General features: G+C 47.5%; 1 protein-coding gene across 1 annotated transcript in view; it reads left to right on the plus strand.

Moving 5' to 3' along the window:
• Window positions 1–23,839, plus strand: part of LOC308108549 (integrin alpha-5-like) — a 103,451-nt gene that overhangs the window by 61,939 nt on the left and 17,673 nt on the right. Inside the window, exon 19 of the mRNA XM_080461595.1 lies at window positions 22,927–22,994. Coding sequence (XP_080317721.1) covers window positions 22,927–22,994 — 68 coding nt within the window. The remainder of the gene's footprint in view (window positions 1–22,926; window positions 22,995–23,839) is intronic.

Raw genomic sequence — 23,839 nt, forward strand, 5'->3', positions numbered from 1 at the left:
CATGAATTACGTTGATGTCTGAACCCGATACCGATACTGGATTTGATTGGCCCCATCCCTAATAGATACATAATAAGAAAATTACCATTATGTAAAAGGCCACAATTAACGTTTTGTGTTTTCACTTGAAAATAGTCTTAGACTTCCGGTTTTGGTGTGTCGCTGACAAGTCGCATTGCCTGGGCTCGTCGCTAACTTTCTGCAAAAACCCTTGAAAAAGGACTGACGGCTCTTATTGTTTGTTTCAGGGAAACTTTTACAGAAGTTACTACTAGCAACCCGCCAGCATCAACAGCAATTCGACGCAGTTAAAGCCCAGCTGGAGCATGAATGTCCGCTACGGGATGCTTTATCCAGCTCACGTTTAGGGCTTTTCCAGCAAAAAGAACCAGGTTCTAGTTCAGGGCCGGTGCCAGAGCCAGTTCTTAAATGAGCACCGCCAAAGAACCGGTTCTTTTTCCACCGTTAACGGAGCAAAGTGGGACCCACGTCATTGCTTCACTCCAAAACGTTATACGTCACGATACATAAGGAGACGGACTGTATTCATTGGTTTAGTCCGGGTCGCTCCATCTAGTTTGGCCTGAACCTCAGATGCAGACCAAAGCCAGAAAATATTACGTCTCTTCGTATCTCTATTGGTGTTTTTTCACGTCCGTTTTGCTTTTGTCCGGAGCCCCGGAGTGGCCATAGAGTAAAAAAAAAATCTGTGTATGAGTTTGGGGCTTGTTTTTCACTATTTGGGCATTACATAGGGAATTTCCACTCCTTTCACTTTATTTCTGGGTGTGTCTGAATCAAATGCTCAACATTGGAGAAGAATGGAGGTGTAGAATGATAGAACGCAGTTCTAAAACGAAATGTTACGGATATAACTTCTGTTCCCTGAAGGAGAGGAACGAGGGACAACACATATTGTATGGGATATCATGTGACCTGCTGAAGACACCTCTATTCATGCCTTTACGGCAGATGATCTGTGATGACGTTTGTGAGGGTCCGCCTGCACATATAAAGCAGCACCATCACAGTCATAACAGTTCAATAACCGCTCTTCACCGAGCCCAGCTGAATTGCAGGGCAACTTGTGACCAACTCGTTCCTCTCCTTCAGGGAACAGAAGTTATATCCATAACATTTCGTTCCCTTTCAGTCGATTCACTCGTTACAACACATATTGTATGGGACATATATTCACGCCCCGCATAGTAGTTATCAAACCAGAGTCTAACCTGCACCCTCTAGTGCATTTTAGACCCGACAGAGAGGACAGACTGAGCCATCGAAGGAGCCGTCACGTCCAGCCGATAAAACCGCACAAACATGTGTGGGGATGACCAGTTAGCCACAGCACAAACCTCACTCTTCAATACCCCTTTAAAAAGGGCCCATGATGTTGCCACACCCCTAGTAGAATGTGCCCTCACACCGTGGGGCAACGGGCAGCCTCTGCTGCCATAGGCTAAGGATATAGCTTCAACAATCCAGTGAAAGAATCGCTGCTTGGACAGGGCCTTACCTCTGGCTGGATTTGCAAAGCAGACAAATAATTGGTCACATAACTGCACGCTTTGGGTGCGGGCAATATACGTGCGTAGAGCCCGTACTGGAAACACGTTTTTGTATGAAAGAAATTTCATATCAACCGACTCAAGAGATTTGAATGGGGGTCCACACAAGACCTCCAGCACCAATGTCAGATCCCACAACGGGATGCTGGGTCTAATCACGGACCTCAGCCGGCGGACCCCTTTTAAGAAGCGCATGGCTAGGGGGTCAGCGCCTTGTGATTTACCCTTAAAACCCACGTGGCAGGCAGATATGGCTGCCAAATAAACTTTAATTGTGGAGAAGGAGAGACCCTTATCCAGCAGCTCCTGAAGAAATGTCAAAACATCCACAATGGAGCATTGAAACGGGAGAACCTTGCGGTTCTGGCACCACTGTTCAAAAGCCCGCCATTTATGTGCATATAGGCCTCTAGTGGATGAGGCCCGTGCACTCTGAATTGTTGCCACCACTGCAGGGGGCAGGCCCTATGCTAATAAGTTGGACCTTTCAACAGGTAGGCATGCAGTCTCCACAGTTCCGGTTGGGGGTGAATTACCTCCCCTTCTGCTTGAGAGAGGTGGTCCCTGTGAAGCGGGATCCTCCAGGGCCTCACTGCCAGCAGACTGATTATTTCTGCATACCATGACTTTGCTGGCCACTGAGGGGCCGCTAAAATCACAGACAGGCCCTGCTGCCGCACCCTTTCCAATTTAGGAAGTATCATCTCCACTGGGGGAAATGCCTACAGAAGCACATTGGGCCATAGTGAGCCCAATGTGAGCTAGCGCATCTGTGCCCAGAGGTGCATTGTGGTCTGCTATGGAAAATAACAGAGGGCAGTGTGTATTCGCTTTGGATGCAAAGAGATCCACTTCTGCTCTGCCAAACCGATTCCAATATCTGATCTACCACCCGTGGGTGCAGTCTCCATTCTCTCACCATAGGTCCGGGGGGAGAGAAGGTCTGCCCCCTGGTTCGAGTGGCTCCGATTGACCGGAAATGAATATTGTACCACTGCAACAGAGAGTGAGACAGTTTTAACAGGGGAAGTGAACATGTCCCTCCCTGCCTGTTTATGTAAGAAACCCCTGTTGTATTGTCTGTCCTGACCAGCACATGCTGGCCCCCAGGATCTGACAAAATTTCTGCAGGGCTAAGAAAACAACTAACAGCTCCAGGTGGTTGATGTGAAGTCTGTATTGAGCTGGCGACCAGACTCCTCTCACCATCGCTCAATCGCACAGAGCTCCCCAGCCCTTCAGGGAGGCATCTGTGGATACAATCTTGCGAAAAGACACTCTGCCTATGGGGGAACCCTGCTGCAGCAGACCGGGTTCCCTCCACGGCTGGAGAGCTTTTAAGCAGGAAGGAGTTATTGTCAGCTTTCCTTGAAGATGACGTGCAGGGCACAGCCGGTGAGGATGAGTCCATCGCTGGAAGGCTCGTGACTGAGCATATTTCTAGTCCGAGAAAAGAAATGTGCTGACTCGGTGTTAGTGAGCTCTTTTGGAAATTCACTGAAAATCCCAGTGACTGTACGTGAGACAGGATGAGCGACAGCTGCGTCTCTGCGCCCTCTCTGGAGTGGGTTATTAACCAGTCGTCCAGATATGCTAAAACAGGAACTCCTTTCTGTCGGAGAGGAGACAGCACCGTCGCCACACACTTGCTGAACGTGCGGGGGGCTAGTGACAGATCGAATGGCAGCATGAGATACTCGTAAGCGCTGCCCTCGAACGCGAACCTCAGGAATTTCCTGTGGTCGGGATGTATTGCTACATGAAAGTCATGGCTTTGGCTTCGCGAACCAAGATTCATGAAGGAGGTCCACCCCGTTTTCTTTTTTCTTTTTCTTTTTTTTTTCTTTTTTTTCTTTTTTTTGCCCTTGTCCTGTTCGGCAGCTTGGGCCAACAATATGATGTGATTGAGAGCCTTCGGAGTCAGAACAGATTTTGGTCTTGCAACAGGGAGAGACCTGGAGTCTCCTCCTGTTGCCTTCTCCGTCAGAAGATGGCATGGCTGCCGTACACGACCGGGGGGAACGCTCAAAGGGAGAGAGAAGAGAAAAGAGAGAAAAAGGTTGAGGGAGGAGGGGGGAGGGGGATAACATACAATATCCTTGTTGTGCTACATATATTATTTGCAGTTATCACACTGATCCAAATATTTTCCTACTGTTTTTGGATTAAACCAGCCTGAGCTGCTCTATCTAGACAGTAAAATGATTTCTTAGATTAACCAGCCTGAGCAGCTCTATAGACAGTAAGATGATGTTCTAGATTAACCAGCCTGAGCAGCTCTATCTAGACAGTAACGTGAAGCAGGAACATGAATTAACAAAGAGGTGACAACAAAAGAGGAACATGATTTTTAAAGTTTGAGCAAATGATGACAGAGAACAAGCAACTTCAGAAGCACCTTTCGTGAGGAGTGGAAGTGTGTGTGTGTGTGTGTGTGTGTGTGTGTGTGTGTGTGTGTGTGTATGGTTTGTCCACTGGGTGGGACCGGAACTGCTGTGGGGGGACCCGTGGCGAGACCCCGGGGTCCGAGGCCATCGGGCCCGGACACCGCCACCCCGGCAGACGGAAGCCCCCCAGGCCCGGGGAGACCCCAGCGAACCACCCCAGAGAGCCACGTCCCCGCCCAAAAAGCACCCGACGGAGAATGCAGAGAGGAATCCCCCCCAGGCAAGAGGGGCCCACAAGAGAAGGATAAAGGGCACAGGGCCCCAGGCCCCGACCCAAGCCGCCAAGCCGAGAAAAGGCCGGAGCAGGGCCCCCGGGCCGAGCGGGTCGAGAGCCCCCCCAACCCCGGCGGCGAGTCCCGCCGCACCCCCGGGAACAGGCCCACCCACCGCCCCCCCCCAACCCGGCAAGGCAGAGACGGCCCCAGCCGCCGCGCCCCGGACCAGCCCCGCCCCCAGACCCAGGAAAGCGAAGGCCGGCGCAGGCCCCGGTCGGAGGACAGTCAACTCTACACCCCCAGGAGCCTCATATCCCACCCGCCCCATGACCCTCCCCCCCGGTTTTAATTGAAATACCCAACCCCTGACCCACCCCCCACAGACACCCACCCCTGACGCAGACGCAGACGCAGACGCAGACGGGCACACACACACACACACACACTCGGGACGGTGGGGGAGTGATGACTCTCGCCCCCCCAGGCCGCCGGCCGGGCCCCCACCCGGCCACCGCGGTGTCCCAACCTCCACTAATCCAACAGCAAATGGAGAAGGAGCACCACGAGCGCCATGCCCGAGGGAGCGCGCCCCCCGCATCCCAGCCGCACTCACCCCGGGCCGGGGCGGGACCCCAGCGGGAGGTGCTGGGGGGAGCCACGTCTCCCGCCCTTCCCCTGCCCTATATGTGTGTTGGATGTATGTAAGGGTGTGTCTTTGTGTTTTGAAGAGGTGGATGCAATGTGTGTGTCTATGGTGCGGTTTAAAATTGGGGGGTAGCGGGGCCCGGGCGTTCTACCGCTGACAAGCGGCAGAACCCCGAAAGCGGCTTACCCCCTCAAGACCCTGCGTGACTAAGTGTGGTTAAAATTGTGGGTGGTGCAAAGTCGGGGGAGGACCCAGACCGCAGTTAAGTAGCCCGGACCCCCCACCTAGGCACCGCCCCACTGTTCCCTATTGTGGAGTAATATAAGGTGAGGTAAGGCAGGGAGGGTTCTGAGGGAGGGGGTCCCCCCGTCGCTAGGACCTTGGCCCAGCTGGACCCCCCGCGCTGCCCCACCCCACCCCCGAGCGGCCGGCCTAGGACCCGGGGAGCCACACCCCCCCCCAACAAGGCGCCGTAAGGGGACCCGGGCAGGGAGCCCCCACCCCACCCAACGGCCAGACAGCAGAGTCTGAGACCCGCAGGGCCCAGTGCGAGCCCAGCCGGAGGCCAGTGGTCAGGGCACCCCCCCTCATTCGCCCACACACACACACACACACACACACACACACACACACACACACACACACACACACACACACCCACACCCACCCACACCCATCAGGCCCTGGAGGTCACTCTCAGTCAACCGTCCATCCAGAACCCGGAGCCCCCCCCCGTCCCCCGCTCCCCCCAATCCAGGAACGAGGCAGACCTGGAGCGCGGCAGCAGGGGCCAACCCGCCCCACCGGGGGAGGGGGCCAGAGGGAGGACCCACCCCCAGCGCCGCAGCGGGCACCCCCGCCGGAAAGGGGGAGGCCCCGCACCCCCTGGGCCCGGACGACCCGCCCCCAACCCCCCCCAGCCGACAGCCAAGCCGGGGCCCGACGCCCAGCCCCCCCACCCCACCCCAGCGGGCCCAACCCCGGCCCAGGGCAGAGCCCCCCGCCCAGGACTCCCCAGGCCAGGCCGCAGCCCCCCAGCATAGACGCTAGGACCCCCCCGAGCCCACAGAGCCACCAACCACCAAAGCCACGACGCCCCAACCACCGTCCACCCCGTTTTCTCCCACAAGACCTCTCGTGGCTCATAAGTCCAATGCGAGCACGGCAGGCTCGGCTGCAGTGTCAACCGATAAAGGATTGGTCATCTGGGTCTGATGGCTGTGCTATCCGGTCTTTCCGTTGTTGTCTCTTTACAGCTAAGTTGCTCCTACGTTCACTCTCAAAGGTTACATGAAAGTAAGCATCTGTTAAATCTATGATTGCGAACCAATCCTCCGGGCTGACCGCAGTCAGGAGTTGTCTGAGTGTTAACATCTTGAACTTGTAAGTTCGTAAGTACCTGTTCAACACCCTCAAATCCAGAATTGGCCTGAGACCGTCTCCTCTTTTCGGAATAACAAAGTATCGGCTGTACCAACCCTTGTTTTGCTCCGAAGCGGGGACCACTCGGATCGCTCCTTTTAGTAGCAGACTTTGTATTTCCTCTCTCATTACCGGTGCAGCGGCCTGTGACACTGTGGTCTGTACCACTGATATGAACCGGGGGGCTCTGACACAGAATTGTAGACAGTACCCCGCCGAAATGGTACGTTCCACCCATGGGGAGGGCGGGCACGTGCGTGACTGAGAGAGCTATGTCGTCAGCCTGCTGACTTGTAACACTGTAGGTGGAGGGCTGTGGCCCTCTTGTGTGCCAACAGGGAACTGCATCACCTGATGGCTGACCTGGAGTGTTGGAGAAGAGCTGTCACCGTCTGGCATGTAGCCCGCAGTTCCTCGCGAACTGCGTAGCCGGAAGGGTGACTAAGGGCTCTTTCAGGGAGCTTTTGCCCTCTACTGTGCTGGCAGGGAATAGCATCGTCTGACTTACATGAGTTTTTTCTTTTTTTAGAGAAAACCGAGTATCTTTCATTTGTGACATGTTTTGTACAAAAGACACATTTTTTGGTGCACAACACTGAACATGTGTGGGGAGAAAGTGCTTGGGAGACAATGTTGGGGATGTGCAGCGCCGTTTGGGGCTGACTCCCTGAACATAAACCTGAACGCGCATTAAAACATGTGCATTAAAACATGGAGGGCTGCAGCGTCTCCCCGCTGGAGTCCCTCTGGTCCTAGACCCTCGGTTAGGAAGGCTGGTGCTCCTTCCTCTTTGGCGCTGGGTCTCTCCGGAGGCCGGGAGGTGGGCCCTTACTCCAGGCAGAGAGGTTGGACTGGAGGCTGCTGTCTCGCCGGCTGAGGGTCTTTGCTCGCCAGTGGCACTGCCTTCTTAGGAGGGGCTTGTGCTGGTTTGCGGGACCCGGAGACGAATATGGGCTTGGCATTGCGCCTGGGGATGATGCTACGCAGAGCCTTGGCCTGCTTCTTCTTCATCTCAAACCTGGCCTGGATGGCGTCCAGTGACTGGCCAAACAGCCCCTCCATAGTAACCGGCTCGTCCAGATAGGATGCTCTGTCTCTGTCCGAGACGTCCGTTAGAGTAAGCCACAGGTGTCTCTGTATCACCACGGCAGAGGCCATCCCTCTCCGAGGAAGATCGCCGTTCCGCAGGCCCCATTGAGGATGTAGCCCGAAGACACTCTCACCTCGTCGAGGAGGGGCGATAGCGGGCTGTTGGGGGGTAACAGAGACGCCAGCTCTGCCAGACGCGCCACCTGGTACATCTGCAGCATGCGCGAGTCTGCATTGAAGGACACCAAAAGTAGCACAGGGGTTCCAAAAGTGCTGACAAAGGTCATCCTTGAACACAGACTGCAAAATTACTCATCATTCTTTATGAGACAAAACAAGATTTCTCTAACACCTTTTAATCATTGGAGATCTACACGCCAGGGCTGTCCTATGTCCCCTTTATTATTGTTGTTTACCAACGAACCCCTGACCGTAGCTATTTGTCAGTCGGCTGAAATCTCAGGCATAACTTTTGACCTTATTCCTCTCCGACCACTTTAGATTCTCCGTTCTTCTGTATTTTGTCTTAAGCATTTCCTGTTACTAAAAATGACATCGTGGTGGACTGCAGTGCAGTGTTTTTATATCGTCTATAAAACTACCATTAAACATAACAAACAACGCTGCCACCTGGATATTAAAGTGGGAACACATGAAAACTGGCATCATGTTGCCTCATCCTTCCTTCATTTTGACCTGAGAAGACAACATGAGAAAGTGGACTGTGGTATCTTCCGGTGACATCTTTGTACTGTCATTAGCGACTCACGGAGCAGCTATGATAAACTTTAAGAGCACTGAGGTGTACCGGTATCTATATCGTGGGCCGTTGTCATCCAGAGATGGAGAATTCACCTTTTGAAGGCTGACGCAAGTCCTAGCTGGTCAGCTAGCGCTAGCCACCATGCTAACCACTCGGAGTGGGTGAAGCATAGCAACCAGCTGGTTGAATCTCATTATATGAAATAAACCAAGATGAAATCCTTTCAAAGTTATTATTCTTTATTACAATCGCGAACTCTGCACTCACTCATCTTGTACATCAGAGATTATGTTGCTTTAAAAGTTACACAGTGCTGCACAAATTCACAGGTTGTATGCTGCTCCAGAACACTCCTGTCTCACCTCTTTATGTTTGGAACGTTGTTGTTTCAGCTGCTTTCCCCTCATTATCCAGTTGTTACGACAGCGACATACAGAGCATGTAATGCTAGTCGCGGTTAGCCATGGAGCAGCGACAAACACAGCCAGGCACGGTCCACCAGATCAGCCACACAAATAACCAGCCACGGCCAGCCATGGAGCAACGGCTTAGTGACGGTTAGCCACGGAGCGCCAAGAGACAAAGTTAGACACAGCTAGCTACGTAGCACTGGAGCATCAAATCAAACAGCTTGCTATGGCTAAACACGGTGCACCGATTCACACGCAGCCAGCTGTCAAGCCACAGAGCAATGATCCTCATGAGCAATGTTTAAAACTCTTAATTCAGAGATAGATTGTCAATCCCGTTCACTGTCCAGAACGAGGCGCTACTACAAGCAATGACACAACACTACAGTAGTCCTACCGACCGGAAGTTTCAAGGCAAAATGATACAATGATGCAATGATTCTTTTGGCGCAGAATATGGTCAATCAGTGAGACAGAGCATTGCTTGTCTCTCTTCGCAGACAATATTGTTTTGTGTCTGACAAATCAAGGAACCTCACTAAAAGCATTATATAATCTTTATGAGACTGTCGAGATATTGTCTGGTTATAAAATCAACAGTGGTAAGAGTGCCTTAATATTGTTGAATAAAGAGAGAGAGAGGGGCCACCAGTCCATGCACAGTTTACCATTGCCACAGAGGGATTCACTTACTTAGGAATTAGAATAGCCCCAGACATTGGAAGCATCATCCCAATCAACTGCCCACATAGCAGACGGGTCTGGGCCAGATCCGGCATCAATCCGGCATCAATCCGGCACTGCTGGCTGACTTCTGGCATGGCAAGTTGTAAGTCAACCGGATGTGTGCCAGGTCCGGCAATGATAGCACCGTTTATATGATGGTATGCTGCATGTGGCCCGAATGTGGTTTGGTTTATCTGGCCCAGATCTTTCATGCCAGATATGGACCACTTGTGGCTGACCTTATGTCATCCATATGTCTCATAAACATGCATTTTATTTTCAGGGTGAATTCAAAATAATTGTTAAGTCTTACTTTTAAAATGTTTTTCTATTTTTATTGGTGTCTTTAAAGCCAACAAAAAGTAATTAAGTCTTACTTTTAAAATGTTTTTCTACTTTTATGTATGGTGTCTGAAAAGCCACCCACTCCTGTTTTTTTCAGATCATTCAAACACATTTACATCACATGCTCGACATTGTCAGATAACAAACATTTTTCAGAATTGAATGAGTAATAATTAGAAAATGACTCCTATACTTTACTGAGTTACAGTCGTTTGTGCTGTCCCTCTGAAATGACAGCCCCTGAAGTCTACCTCACAATCTGCCTGACAACCAACCAATCAACAGAGTGATTTGTTCTCATTGGCCTTCCCTCAACATGTGACTCTCCTAAAATAACGCTAACAGAAGCAGATGCTCCATTTTGTGCTGAGTGAAATCGCTTTGACAGAGAGAAAACAGAGGAGTCAAGGTGAGTTTACGTTTTTATTTATTTAATCTAAGCACAATATGTCAATATTTTTGATAAAGAAATAAGTTGCCAGTTTGAGATGTATTCTATTTAAATGGGGAAGGTGGAATTTCCGAGTTTTCTACGTGTTGTCTTGTCTAGAATCACAGTACAGTAATCAGTACAATGTAATCTTTGGGATGTTTAGATAAGATGGCGGGGAGAGAGGCAGTTGATACGTTACAATTAAGATTTGGGAGGGAGTCGCAGTTTAGCCGCGGTTCCATCATGCAGTACCGGAGCGGGGCGGGAGGGTACGGTCTGGCAAAGAGCACCCAAGCCAAAAGCAGCGTCCAGCTGCTGCTGAAACTCCTCCTCCTGTTCCTGAGAGGAGCGTCTGCCTCGTTGAACGACCGCAGTGTTGTGTTGTGAGCAGACATTTCAATAAACACAGTTCACAAAACAACCAGTGAGCAAAGCAGCATTTGAGAACAACAGGAGGCTTTTCCGCAGATGAAATTTTAAGATATTGCAGGCAAGTCGAGAGTGGCAATCGTCACTACCAATCAGCAGATGGCTCCTCACACAAGTTATTCAAATTTAATTCAAGTCAATTCAACTTTTTTTTTATAGCGCCGAATACAACAAAATCATTTCATTACGCTCTTAAAGAGAAACCCGACAAATCCACATGAGCAAGCATAAGTGACTGTGGAAATGAAAAACTCCCTAATCAAATCCATTTTGGTTGATGACTGTATCAATTAAGTTATGTATATATGAATATAAACAAAAATGTTTATTTTCCATCTTTATGCATTTTTTTAAATCTGTCTACTACATTACATTTTAAGAAATATGTCAACTGTAAACATAATTGTTTTATTAAAATTAATATTAAATGTTCTTTACTTGCAGCGCTTGTCGCGGCGCCAATCTCCGCCACTCCAGGTTCGGGGATCTGAACCCGACTCCCTTTTGATCGGCCATAGCAACGTAGGCTATCGCCTCGCGCTTCTGAACGGCGTTCATCCATCCCTTAGGACCAACTGACCCCCGTTCAACTGCTGTTCACATGGAACCCTTCTCCACTCCCGCCAGCCTCAGTATTGTGGCATTGATGTGCTTGGAAAGAAATCCCTCCCAAAAAAAGGTGGAGAATATAGACACGGTCATGACTGGAAGATAGAGGACAAGCTGGAGGGTGATGTTGCAAAGGGAGCTTGAGGTAGTGATGGCCAAATGAAGCTTCATGAACCACTGTCTTTATCTTTTGAAGCCATTAGATGGCTGATGGCTAATGCTGCTGTTTGCAAAAAGACCATGTTCCAATGTTCCAAAAGTTACAACGTTAACATTCAATTATAAAGTCCAAAAATTCATTTTAAGTATTTAAAGTGTTCAACTGTGTTACAATGAATTTTTGGACTTCATAAATGAACATAGTGTTTTATTGATAAGTATTAAATTGTTAAACTTACTGTGTTACAATGTCTTTTTGCACTTTTTAATTGAATGTTATATTAGGTATTCGAATGGTTAAACTTACTGTGTTGCAATATTTTGCACATCTTAATTGAATGTTGTATTGATAAGTATTTGAACTGTTAAACTTGATGTGTTCCAATGTATGTTTGCACTTTATAATAAATATTAAGTAAAAGCGCAATCTTTCTTTTGTTTTAAATGTTAGACTTGCTCTTGTGGTCTCCAATCCTTCATGCTGTGTTTTGACGTGCTCATAAGAATTCCCACAGTCCAATGAAATGCAGACAATATAGCGATTTTGTTTCCTTTATTGTTTCCAAATAATTTCCAAATCAAATCAAGTTTATTCGAGGGTTATTGGCAGACAGATGAAGCGATCAGATGATTGTTTCAATGCAGTTCAGAGCGGTCTAAAACTGTATGGCTGTGTACCTTACTGGAGACGCCCACTAAACTCCATCACCACTTAAATAGCACAGGTGATGCAGTCACCTGTGTATGGAGGTGGAGGCGGAGTGGATAAATGAACTGCCAATATCCCACCAGCGTCCACAGATCAATAAATCAAAACAAATAAATTCACCCATCAAACTTAAATATAGGAATTAAAGATAACAAAATAAACCATTTAAAATTCAAGTATTTGGTTCAAACATAGCGGCCTGTAATTGTCCGGTGAGAAAACAGAGCAATTGCATTTACAAAATTAAAGGAGCCAAAACATAAATTCTATTTACATCTTATGTTCTTCTCTTCTTTCTTCCAAGGTTCAATGAGTGTAAAAATCCAATTTCTGTGTGTGTAAGCAGTTTGTAAAGTTCATTAGTGTAACAGTCCATAGAGAAGTGTGTGTGTGTGACAATGTCAGTGAGAAGAGGGGACTCTGACACCATCTGAAGCCTCCTGAAAGAGGGCAAGTTTGGTGATGGGCCTGCAGAGAGTGCTGGTCTGAACTTGCATTAACTGCCTGTCAAACCCACCGGAATCTGGTAATGGCTGCAAGACTTGGCCCATGACCCAAGAGTTTCTGGGGGCCATATCATCAATAATGAGGACAAGGTCTCCTTTGTTGAAGTTTTTTGTTTTTCTTGTCCATTTGTGTCTTTCTTCCAGATCAGGTAGGTACTCTTTGGTCCACCTTTTCCAGAAGAGATCTGCCATGCATTAGACCTGACTCCATCTCCATTTAATGTAACAGTTCTCTGGGCTAAACAGTCCAGGTGGTAAGAAAGGCTTTGGTTTTAGCAGCAGGAGATGGTTTGGGGTAAGGGGTTCCAAGTCCAAAGGGTCGTCAGAAGCTTTGGTAATAGGTCTGTCATTGATTATAGCTTCCACTTCACAGAGCACGGTGGCTCGTCCTTCCTCATCCAGTGTTTACTGGTGTAACCTTTTGAGAACTCCCACAAGACTGTTGGTCAGGTCTGGACCTTGGAGCAGTTGGGTGTTAAAACTTGTGCCCTGGTAGGTAGCGCCACAATCGGCATTGTTTTTGGTTCAGATGACAACTTTATAGCAAACCCTTGGTCCAGGATGTTGGTCATGAACATTTTGTACTCCTCATAGAACTTGCTGCTCCTTACCCGTTTCTTTTTTTAACTATATTGCTCTTTGCTTTGCAACACAGTAATTGTTAGGGAATTTGACTTCTCCGTTCTTCAATGGTAAACCAATACTGTAATGTCCATCAACCAACATGATAGACCTTGATACACTTTCCAAGAACATGTGATCCTGCAGTGACATCTCCAGGAGCTCCTCATGTTGACGCTCAGGAAAATCATGTTTGCTTTGCTGAGGTAATAACTGTTCCACTTTCTCCACAGAGATCCTGTGAGCCATAACAACAGGCTTCCCAAACCTTGAGACAGCAGTCTTCCTGAAAGGTCCATTGAAGATCCATCCCAAAGCAGTTTTCATGCCATATGGTCCATTGTACCGACTATTTATGATGCAACATGGTTCCAAAGCCTTCGGTACTTTGCTTCCAATCAACAGGTCAACATTAGCCTCAATCCTTGGGAGCTTCACTTACCTTAAATATGGCCATTGTTTCAAATCCTTTTCAGTGGGAATGCTCTCCCCTTTCACGGGTATTTCCTTCTGCGTATATCTCTCTGAGAGTTCAATGTACTCGTCACCTTCCAAGCCACTTATTTTGAAATCAGCTGCAACGGCTGTCTCGACAACTTGTCTGTTCATCTTCCGCAGGAGTATGTCCGTTTTCCTTCCAGTCATGTGGAGTTGCTTAAGGAGCGATTCTATACAGAAGCAATCAGTGCTGCCCGGATCAATAAATGAATAGGTTTCTATTATTTTGTTATCCTTTTTTTTTTTTTTTTACTTTCACAGGAACAATCGCAAGTGTGGTTTCAGTATCACTGGCCCCAGCAGCTCTCCATTCCTCCTCTTTATGTATTTCTATGAGAGCACTTGTAATCGACTTTTCCTTGTTGTCTTTTCTGGTCTTGGTTTCTTTGGTTATATGTTATGTGGTGGGGTGCTTTAGTGTACACACTTTGCAGGTTACTCTTTGCATACATCCTTTGCTCATGTGTCCTACTTGTAAACATCCAAAGCAGACTCCTTTCCTTTTTAAGAATTCCAACTTTCCCAGGTGAGGTGTGCTATTTAATTGTGAGCAGGATGAAAGGTTATGAGCCTCGTTGCAAAACAAGCAGCACTTGGCTTGCACTTCAGAGCCTGGATGCTGATGGCTGCCTGCTGCTGGTGAGACACTGGTCACAAACCCAGTCTTGGTCCTCTTCTCCTTTTCTACACTGAAGCGATTCAGCTGCTTTGTAAAGCAGACTTTATTAGTTGGATTGGTGTCTTTCAAGTTTCCAAAGACGGGATCAGACAAGATTCAAGCTTGAGCATTCATAAATTCCACTATGTCTGCAAATTTAGCTCTTCTACCTCTATGGTCTTGTAAATCACAAGCTCTGGCTCTCCATTTTTCTTTTAATTTGTAGGGAAGCTTTGAAAGACTTACTTTCATATGGATGGATGATCCAGTTCCTCCATGTACTCTACTGTGTCCTATGCATTACGACAGCCTGGAAAGATTCCAAAGTTTCAGCATCATCAGCTTTGATAGATGGCCAGTTGAGTGCTTTATCAATGGAGGCAGTTACAACTCTGTATTCATCGCCAAAGTGTTTTTTCAGGAGCCTTTTTGCCTCTGTGTGTCCTTTGTTGGATTGCATATATTGGCAGCTGTGCACCAACTCTCTTGGTTGTCCTGATCTAAACTGCTCCAGAAAGTGAAGTCTGTCTTTGCTGTTGTCAGTTCGATCTTTGATACCGTGTTCAAAAGCTTGAATAAAAAACTGATATTCTAATGGTTTACCTTCAAAGACAGGTATGTTGAGTGGTGGCAAGGAAGCCAGATTCTGCTGTTTAACAATAACTTCTGTGATGTTGTTTGGCTTTTCCTTGATGGCGGCTAAATAGCTCATGTTGTTACCGTGTTGTCTCAGGTATTTTGTTGGATTCCACTCCTTACAGCTGTGACCATTTCATCATAATCTTTCTTTGATGGAAGAGTCAAGTGTTCAGAGGGAGTGGCAAGAGGAGTCATTTGCTTTTCAGAATCAACATCTACAGCAGAGCAGGACATTGTCCCATTTTTGTGTGCCATAATGGTTTCTTGAGCAGAGTCTTGTTGCATCTCAAAGCTCAAGACTTGTTTTTGCACATCCACAAGGGCGTCCATTTTGGTTGATATTATGATGGCCTGAGCTTGTGTGTACACATTTCTCACATCGTCATCAAAAGGATCCCTGCGGGTCTCAGACTCTGCTGTCTGGCCGTTGGGTGGGGTGGGGGCTCCCTGCCCGGGTCCCCTTACGGCGCCTTGTTGGGGGGGGTGTGGCTCCCCGGGTCCTAGGCCGGCCGCTCGGGGGTGGGGTGGGGCAGCGCGGGGGGTCCAGCTGGGCCAAGGTCCTAGCGACGGGGGGACCCCCTCCCTCAGAACCCTCCCTGCCTTACCTCACCTTATATTACTCCACAATAGGGAACAGTGGGGCGGTGCCTAGGTGGGGGGTCCGGGCTACTTAACTGCGGTCTGGGTCCTCCCCCGACTTTGCACCACCCACAATTTTAACCACACTTAGTCACGCAGGGTCTTGAGGGGGTAAGCCGCTTTCGGGGTTCTGCCGCTTGTCAGCGGTAGAACGCCCGGGCCCCGCTACCCCCCAATTTTAAACCGCACCATAGACACACACATTGCATCCACCTCTTCAAAACACAAAGACACACCCTTACATACATCCAACACACATATAGGGCAGGGGAAGGGCGGGAGACGTGGCTCCCCCCAGCACCTCCCGCTGGGGTCCCGCCCCGGCCCGGGGTGAGTGCGGCTGGGATGCGGGGGGCGCGCTCCCTCGGGCATGGCGTTCGTGGGGGGGCTGGGGCGCGGTGCTCCTTCTCCATTTGCTGTTGGATTAGTGGAGGTTGGGACACCGCGGTGGCCGGGTGGGGGCCCAGCCGGCGGCCTGGGGGGGCAAGAGTCATCACTCCCCCACCGTCCCGAGTGTGTGTGTGTGTGTGTGTGTGTGTGTGTGTGTGCGTCTGCGTCTGCGTCAGGGGTGGGTGTCTGTGGGGGGTGGGTCAGGGGTTGGGTATTTCAATTAAAACCGGGGGGGAGGGTCATGGGGCGGGTGGGATATGAGGCTCCTGGGGGTGTAGAGTTGACTGTCCTCCGACCGGGGCCTGCACCGGCCTTCGCTTTCCTGGGTCTGGGGGCGGGGCTGGTCCGGGGCGCGGCGGCTGGGGCCGTCTCTGCCTTGCCGGGTTGGGGGGGGGGGGGGGCGGTGGGTGGGCCTGTTCCCGGGGGTGCGGCGGGACTCGCCGCCGGGGTTGGGGGGGCTCTCGACCCGCTCGGCCCGGGGGCCCTGCTCCGGCCTTTTCTCGGCTTGGTGGCTTGGGTCGGGGCCTGGGGCCCTGTGCCCTTTATCCATCTCTTGTGGGCCCCTCTTGCCTGGGGGGGATTCCTCTCTGCATTCTCCGTCGGGTGCTTTTTGGGCGGGGACGTGGCTCTCTGGGGTGGTTCGCTGGGGTCTCCCCGGGCCTGGGGGGCTTCCGTCTGCCGGGGTGGCGGTGTCCGGGCCCGATGGCCTCGGACCCCGGGGTCTCGCCACGGGTCCCCCCACAGCAGTTCCGGTCCCACCCAGTGGACAAACCACACGCACACACACACACACACACACACACACACACACACACACACACACACACACACACACACACACACACACACACACACACACACACACTTCCACTCCTCACGAAAGGTGCTTCTGAAGTTGCTTGTTCTCTATCATCATTTGCTCAAACTTTGGAGGTCATGTTCCTCTTTTGTTGTCGCCTCTTTGTTAATTCATGTTCCTGCTTCACGTTGCTGTCTAGATAGAGCTGCTCAGGCTGGTTAATCTAAGAAATCATTTTACTGTCTAGATAGAGCAGCTCAGGCTGGTTTAATCCAAAAACAGTTGGAAAATATTTGGATCAGTGTGATAACTGCAAATAATATATGTAGCACAACAAGGATATTGTATGTTATCCCCCTACCCCCTCCCCCCTCCTCCCTCCTCCCTCAACCTTTTTCTCTCTTTTCTCTTCTCTCTCTCTTTGAGCGTTCCCCCCCGGTCGTGTACGGCAGCCATGCCATCTTCTGACGGAGAAGGCAACAGGAGGAGACTCCAGGTCTCTCCCTGTTGCAAGACCAAAATCTGTTCTGACTCCGAAGGCTCTCAATCACATCATATTGTTGGCCCAAGCTGCCGAACAGGACAAGGGCAAAGAAAAAAAAAAAAAAAAAAAAAGGATCCCGCCTCTTCTCAATGTATTCATTCATCGAATCCCCTTGCGGAAAAACACTGGTGTGTGATGACTCATTATCCTTGAGGACATTCAGTTTTGCTGTGTTTGCAGCTGTATCAGTTTCCAACTCCAGTTGTTCCTTTCTGGCTCTAAGAGCTTCCTCCTTTTGCAGTTCTTGTTTTCTTTTGAGTCTGGTAGCTTGTGCCATGAACTCAGCCTTTTGGATTTCCAGACTCAACTTTGCTGATTTGATAGAAGATCTAGATGAGCAAGATGTCCTGGAAGAATTTTCTGTATACAAGTGGTTGAAGGACCACTTGTATACAGAACATTGGAAACACTGTCCTGAGGTTTAATTCCGTCATTCAGTTTATCAGCTCCAGTGGCTTCTACCTCCTAGGAGTCAATAAAGCCATTAAGGATCCATTTATTTCCTCCATTTCCTGACATGATTTCAAAAACTCCTGTTCCAATTTAGATTTGACAATTTCAACATTGTAAACCTCTTCATCAACTTTGTCATTACGTTCCTTTTTCTGGTCAACAAACCCAACTTTATTTTGTGTGCATTTTTCAGATCTTTGAGTATTTCAACCACAGCATTTATATTACTTTCCAATCCTTGTGAAACATCAGACCCTTTGTTTCCAGACATTTTCCTTTTATTTAAACAGATACCACAAGTCACAAGAAATCCCTTTGTTTCATTTCACTGTTTTGTTCCTTGGGTTGTTTTATTTTCCAGGTGTACTCGTTTTACTAGTCCTCTAAGGAAGCGTTGCGCTCACTGACCCCATGTTAATGACAGATGCGGAAGTATCGCAGATGACGTATTGCAAAGGTGTGTCAGATAGGTCTGTCATTCATCAATCCGGTGTAATTTAGGCATATTAAAACGATATTTGCTGAAACGGTTGTGAAACCAACATGTTTGCAGAGCCGACTGATGAATACATCTGGAGTTAAAACATCGGAGTTTCGCCGATGTTGTTTTGATCCGTTGTGAACGGTGAGTTGAGCCGGCAGGTGTCACAGAGAGAGACGTGCAGTTAAGTTTTAGACGATAAAAGCGCAATCTTCCTTTTGTTTCAAATGTTAGACTTGCTCTTGTGGTCTCCAATCCTTCATGCTGAGTTTTAATATAGCGATTTCATTTCCTTTATTGTTTCCAAATAATTTCCAAATCAAATCAAGTTTATTCGAGGGTTATTGGCAGACAGATGAAGCGATTAGATGATTCCTTCAATGCAGTTCAGAGTGGTCTAAAACTGTATGGCTGCGTACCTTACTGGAGACGCCCACTAAACTCCATCACCACTTAAATAGCACAGGTGCTGCAGTCACCTGTGTATGGAGGTGGAGGCGGAGTGGATAAATGAACTGCCAATATCCTACCAGCGTCCACAGATCAATAAATCAAAACAAATAAATTATTATCCATTAAACTTAAATATAGGAATTAAATATAAAAAAAATAATAATATTCAAGTATTTAGCTCCAACATTAAGTATTTAAACGGTTAAACTTACTGTGTTAAAACAAATTTTTGGACTTTATAATTTAATGTATTGTTTTATTGATATATGTGGCAGAGGGGTGATTAAGCCCCTGATGAGAATCAGGTGTGTGGCCTCACCTCTCTGCCCATAAAGGAGGAGCCGCCCTGACAGGCGGGAGTTAACACAGAGACCACAGAGAGCCTGAAAGAGGCAGTGGTGTTGTGTGTGAGTTTTGGTTTGGTTTGGTTTGTGATTTAATTTGATAACTCGAACTATGGTTATGGGGACTCTGCGTCTCTGTGGGGGAACCCAACGGTGGCATGCTCCACTGCCACAATAAGTATTTAAACTGTTAAACTTACTTTGTTAACATTAAATTATGAAGTCCAAAATTTATTTGAAGTATTTGAAGTGTTAAACTGTTTTACAATGAAATTTTGGACTTCATAATTGAACATAGTGTTTTATTGATACGTATTTAAACTATTAAACTTACTGTGTTAGTGTGTTTTTGCACTTTTTGATTGACTGTTATATTAAGTATTTGAACTGTGCTGTAAATGTTTTTCACGTCTTAATTGAATTTTATATTGTTAAGTATTTGAATTGTTAAGGACCAAGTGAGGATTTGGACTGTTAAGGATTGGGAATTGTTTTTCATAAGTTGTTAAATTAAAAACAAGTGTTTGTAAAATGGTATTGTTGAAGCATTTTAATAAGCTAATTAAGCATGTGTCATTATTACATGGCCTAAATAAGGTATAGATTAGGCTGACATCTGGTATCACTGCTGAAACCTTTCTGGGCCAGCATCGGGCCACATACGGCAAAGAACAAAGGCTCAGACCAGCAGTGTGTCTGCAGCTGGTCCAATGCTGGCCCGTTGGTGGGCCACCTCTGGCAAACCGGATCTGGGCCACCAAAGGGCCGTCGTTCTTTGCGGTATGTGGACCAAGAATAAGTGCATCATGTGGGCCAGAGCTGGGCCAGACCAGTTTTGCTATGTGGGTATGACCCCCTGGTGAAAGAAATAAGGGAATATTTGGAGACATGGAGCACAATGCCTATCTCCATGATAGGATGCATTAATATTGTCAAGTGCTACTCACTTTTGGGAGGTTTTATCCTGCAGTTTTCCCCAACTTGAAAGGGTAGCTTGCTTCAGAAGAAACAGACTGGAATTCACTCATTGACCTCTTTCTTTCTTTGTTTTGTTTTCTTTCATAAGTTGTCCCAGCCAAATGAGTGAAAGACCTTTAAATACAAACACAAATAGAAACTCAAATGTAAGCCAAGAATCAAATACTTAATTTTTAGACTGATAGAAATGATTGTTGAAATTAAGTCAAAAACAGGTAATAAGTACATTTCCATTCTTAAAACACCCAAAATACATTCATTCACAAAGAGATAAGGACCAGCAAGTTGGCTTGAGGACCTCCAGAATTTGTTAACCTGGTGCTGCATTTCCTCAAGTGTCTTATAGGGATAGCTTGTGAAGTTGAGTGTTTTCCAGTCACCACTCATTGATGGCCGTACCAGCAGGAGCATATTGGGAGTGATGTACTGCACACTATCTTTGGGGCTCTGCACACTGGCATTGATGGGGTGCTCATTGGAAATATAAGCTGCTTCAGCAGAGCCATTTCGATGGGGTGTATCAGCCGGATTTTCCACTGCCAGTTGATTTCAGTTTCAGCTGAAGTCTCCTTCACAGCAGACCTGTCAAAGCCATCGAGAAACTGATATAACTCCTCAAGGACCGGTTTGGCACTGACACAATTGGTCCCTTGCAACAGAGCATTAAAAACAGTAAAAATAACACAAGACAAAGGGCAATTGACATCAGAGGGAATATGCAGTTTTGAAAATATGTGTTTTGAGTTGAGATTTGAAATGGAGGAATGAGTCCAGGTTTCTCAGTTGAGGAGGTAAGGAAGAGGAGTGGAGGGAGCGGAAACATGGAGGAGGGCGGACAGATATGGGGGGGCGAGGTTGTGAATGGCCTTGAATGCGAGGAGGAGGATTTTGAATCGGATGCAGAACTGAATGGGGAGCCAGTGGAGCTGTTGGAGGACGAGAGACATGTTGTGGATGCAGGGAGTGCGAGTGATGATGCGGGCAGCTGAATTCTAGACCAACTGAAGCTTATGGAAGGACTTGTGAGGGAGGCCAAAGAGGAGAGAGTTACAGTAATCCAGGTGGGAAGTGACGAGGCTGTGGATTAAGATGACGGTAGTGTGGGAGCTCAGGGAGGGGTGGAGACGGTTGATGTTTCATAGATGGAAGTAGGCAGATCGGGTAACATTATTGATGTGAGATTGGAAGGATAGAGTGCTGTCCTGATCTGGCAAAAACATAATCTTTGGACTTTTGACATAATTGATATTACTAATGTTGATACCTATGCTCACTGTGGGTTGCTTATCACGCTTTAACCAGTAATTATGATTGAACCTTTGTACATTTTCCTCTATAGTCAGTCCTGTTGGTTAAACCTGAAAACTGAATTAAACATGTTGAGAACTGCTGTTTTAACTGCCGGCCTGCAAAGGTCTCAGGGGCCTTTCACCTTTAGAAAGTCCAGGACTCGGTTCCCTTTGGACGCAGGGTAGTCGAGAATTTTATCACCTTTATTTGGTTCAGGTGGTGTCGACATTCACTTTTGAGACTGGATCCAACTGCCTGCACAATGTCACGCAATTACAATCTGCTGGTTTGGGGGCGCTGTCGCATGAAATAAACACTTACCAGAGAGGAAGTAAAAAAGAAACACGACTCATTGATTGGTCCAGACCAAAACTGGAAGTCCTGCTGCTGCCGGGGCTAATTAGCTTTTGGCTAATGGGTTGCCACAAACAACTGCAATATATAGTCTTCATGCCAGACATCAATGAATGCCTTTTTCACTACTTCTAACTCTCTACTTCTCACTACTCCACGTCTGCCCACAAGATATTTTCCAATTTTTTTCTATCTGCATCTGCATTTTCTGATTCACGTGGTGAACTTTGTTTGTTTACTACCCAGAATGCATTGGGCACTACGCCACGTCCTCTCACCCCCGTCCTCTCACCCCGCCCACTAGAAAGATTGTTTGTAAATGAACCGAGACCTAGCTTTTGAAGAGGACCAGAGATTGCTTGTTAGATCCGGTTCAGAGTTTGTGGGGGTGTTCACATCACCTTTCCTTGAAGAGAACTGCGGTCCGGATCAAACAGGAGAACTTGACCAACAGGTTGGCGAAATTGAGGTTTCTTTCAAACTACTTCAGGGGTTGGAGATATTTGTAGATGAAGCATGAAAACAGGATGAATGAAAACAGAGGATGAACGTGCGTTTGTGAGGCGGGGGAGAGAAACTTGGACTCGATGTTAGCACGTCTGTTAGCGCGCGCGGTTTTCTTCCGACAGCTCCTTCAGTCCTGAGTAAACAGAGAAGCAGGGAGGATTCTGCAGCCAGACTCTGTTAACCATTTCCAGGCTGGTTATGTTCTCTGCGAAGCATTCTTCTGGAATTTAATGTTTCCCACATGTGGGCGAGATGAAGCTGGAGCAACAATGACAGCACAGAGCTGCACCGAGAACTCAGAGAAAGGCTTCACCCCTGATCCAAGTCACATTTATGTTCTCCTGAAGGTTCTACCAAGTTGTATATCTCAAAGCTCTGAGGAGCAGATTAATCCCTGCTGTCTTTTAAACGGGAGGTTTTTGCTTTTTTTGATGATAATAATGTCATGTAACACTTGTTTAGATGGAATTTGTCCTCCTCATCCCACATGTGAGGCTCGCAGTGCTTTCATCCTGCACACATGAAATACTTTCAGAGCTTTCAACGACATCCCAGAAACAGCTTGTTGCAAATATTGTTCCACTTTTAGCGCATGTATGGATATTGTCTCAATCTTCTTTTATCCTTTCATTAAACCCTCATTCCAGTGTCCAGGCTTCTGTAAATATCCACTTCTTCTCAAGGCCATCCTCATATCTTTGGACTCTTTCACCAAACCATATCCATCCTTATCTCTCTCTTTCTCCCTTATCCCCTCGTTCATCTCCTTCCCTTTGTTCTCTCTCTCTCTCTCTTTCAGGCCCAGATTCAGCTTGATTGCGGAGAGGACAACATCTGCGTCCCTGACCTCAAGCTGGCTGTTTACGGGTGAGAGGGAATCACCTTTCTGTTACTTTACCTGACTCAAACAAACATTGTGCAAAGCCTGCGGCCACACAGTGCTAATCTGGCCCAGCTTTCCTCACTGACCGATGCCACAACAGAAGTTTCCCTTTTATGTTTTTGGTTAGTACCAATGGGGCACACTTATGACCTGATTCACTAAAATCCTGTTTGAGACTGCTGAACTGCAGGGGTACGCAAATAAATCACGCTTTAGGTTTGTATGCGTTTTGCAAATGATCAACTCAGAATAACATGAGTGACACCACACGAAACTAAGACCCTGTTTACATGAAAAAGTTTCTAGTGAAAACACATTATTTTTGCATTTTAATATAATTTCGGTAAAGTTTTGCTTTTACATAGCAACATTTTGAAAATGATGTACGTTTATATGGAAACAACAGAAACACTGAAAATGATGTAGTTTTCCTGTTGGGCCAGAAGTTTGTACTCGTGTTTGTTTTTGTGATGAAACCACACACACATGCACACAGAAAAATACGCTTTTAACATTAACAATGAGAGTACACAGACATTCGTATGGACGACCAAGTCGGATGGTTATTACAGTGGCGGTCAATCATAACACTACCAAGCTGGTGCACAATTCAATGACATTTCATTGCACAAAACTCTGCATCGGACTGGTACAAAACAACAATAAAAAAAAACCCAAAAGTTAATAGAAAATAGGAAATATTAAACTGTAGCAGCAGTTATATTTCATTGTGAACCATGTGTGTCCTGGCAAGGCTTATTGTGAGTTTAAGAGTCTGATGGCTGGAGGGATGAAACTGTTGCAGATCCTGGTTTTTGTGGCTCTGGAG

This window comes from Lipophrys pholis, assembly GCF_963383615.2.
Source record: "Lipophrys pholis genome assembly, chromosome: 4".
In the NCBI taxonomy this organism is placed as follows: Eukaryota; Metazoa; Chordata; class Actinopteri; order Blenniiformes; family Blenniidae; genus Lipophrys; species Lipophrys pholis.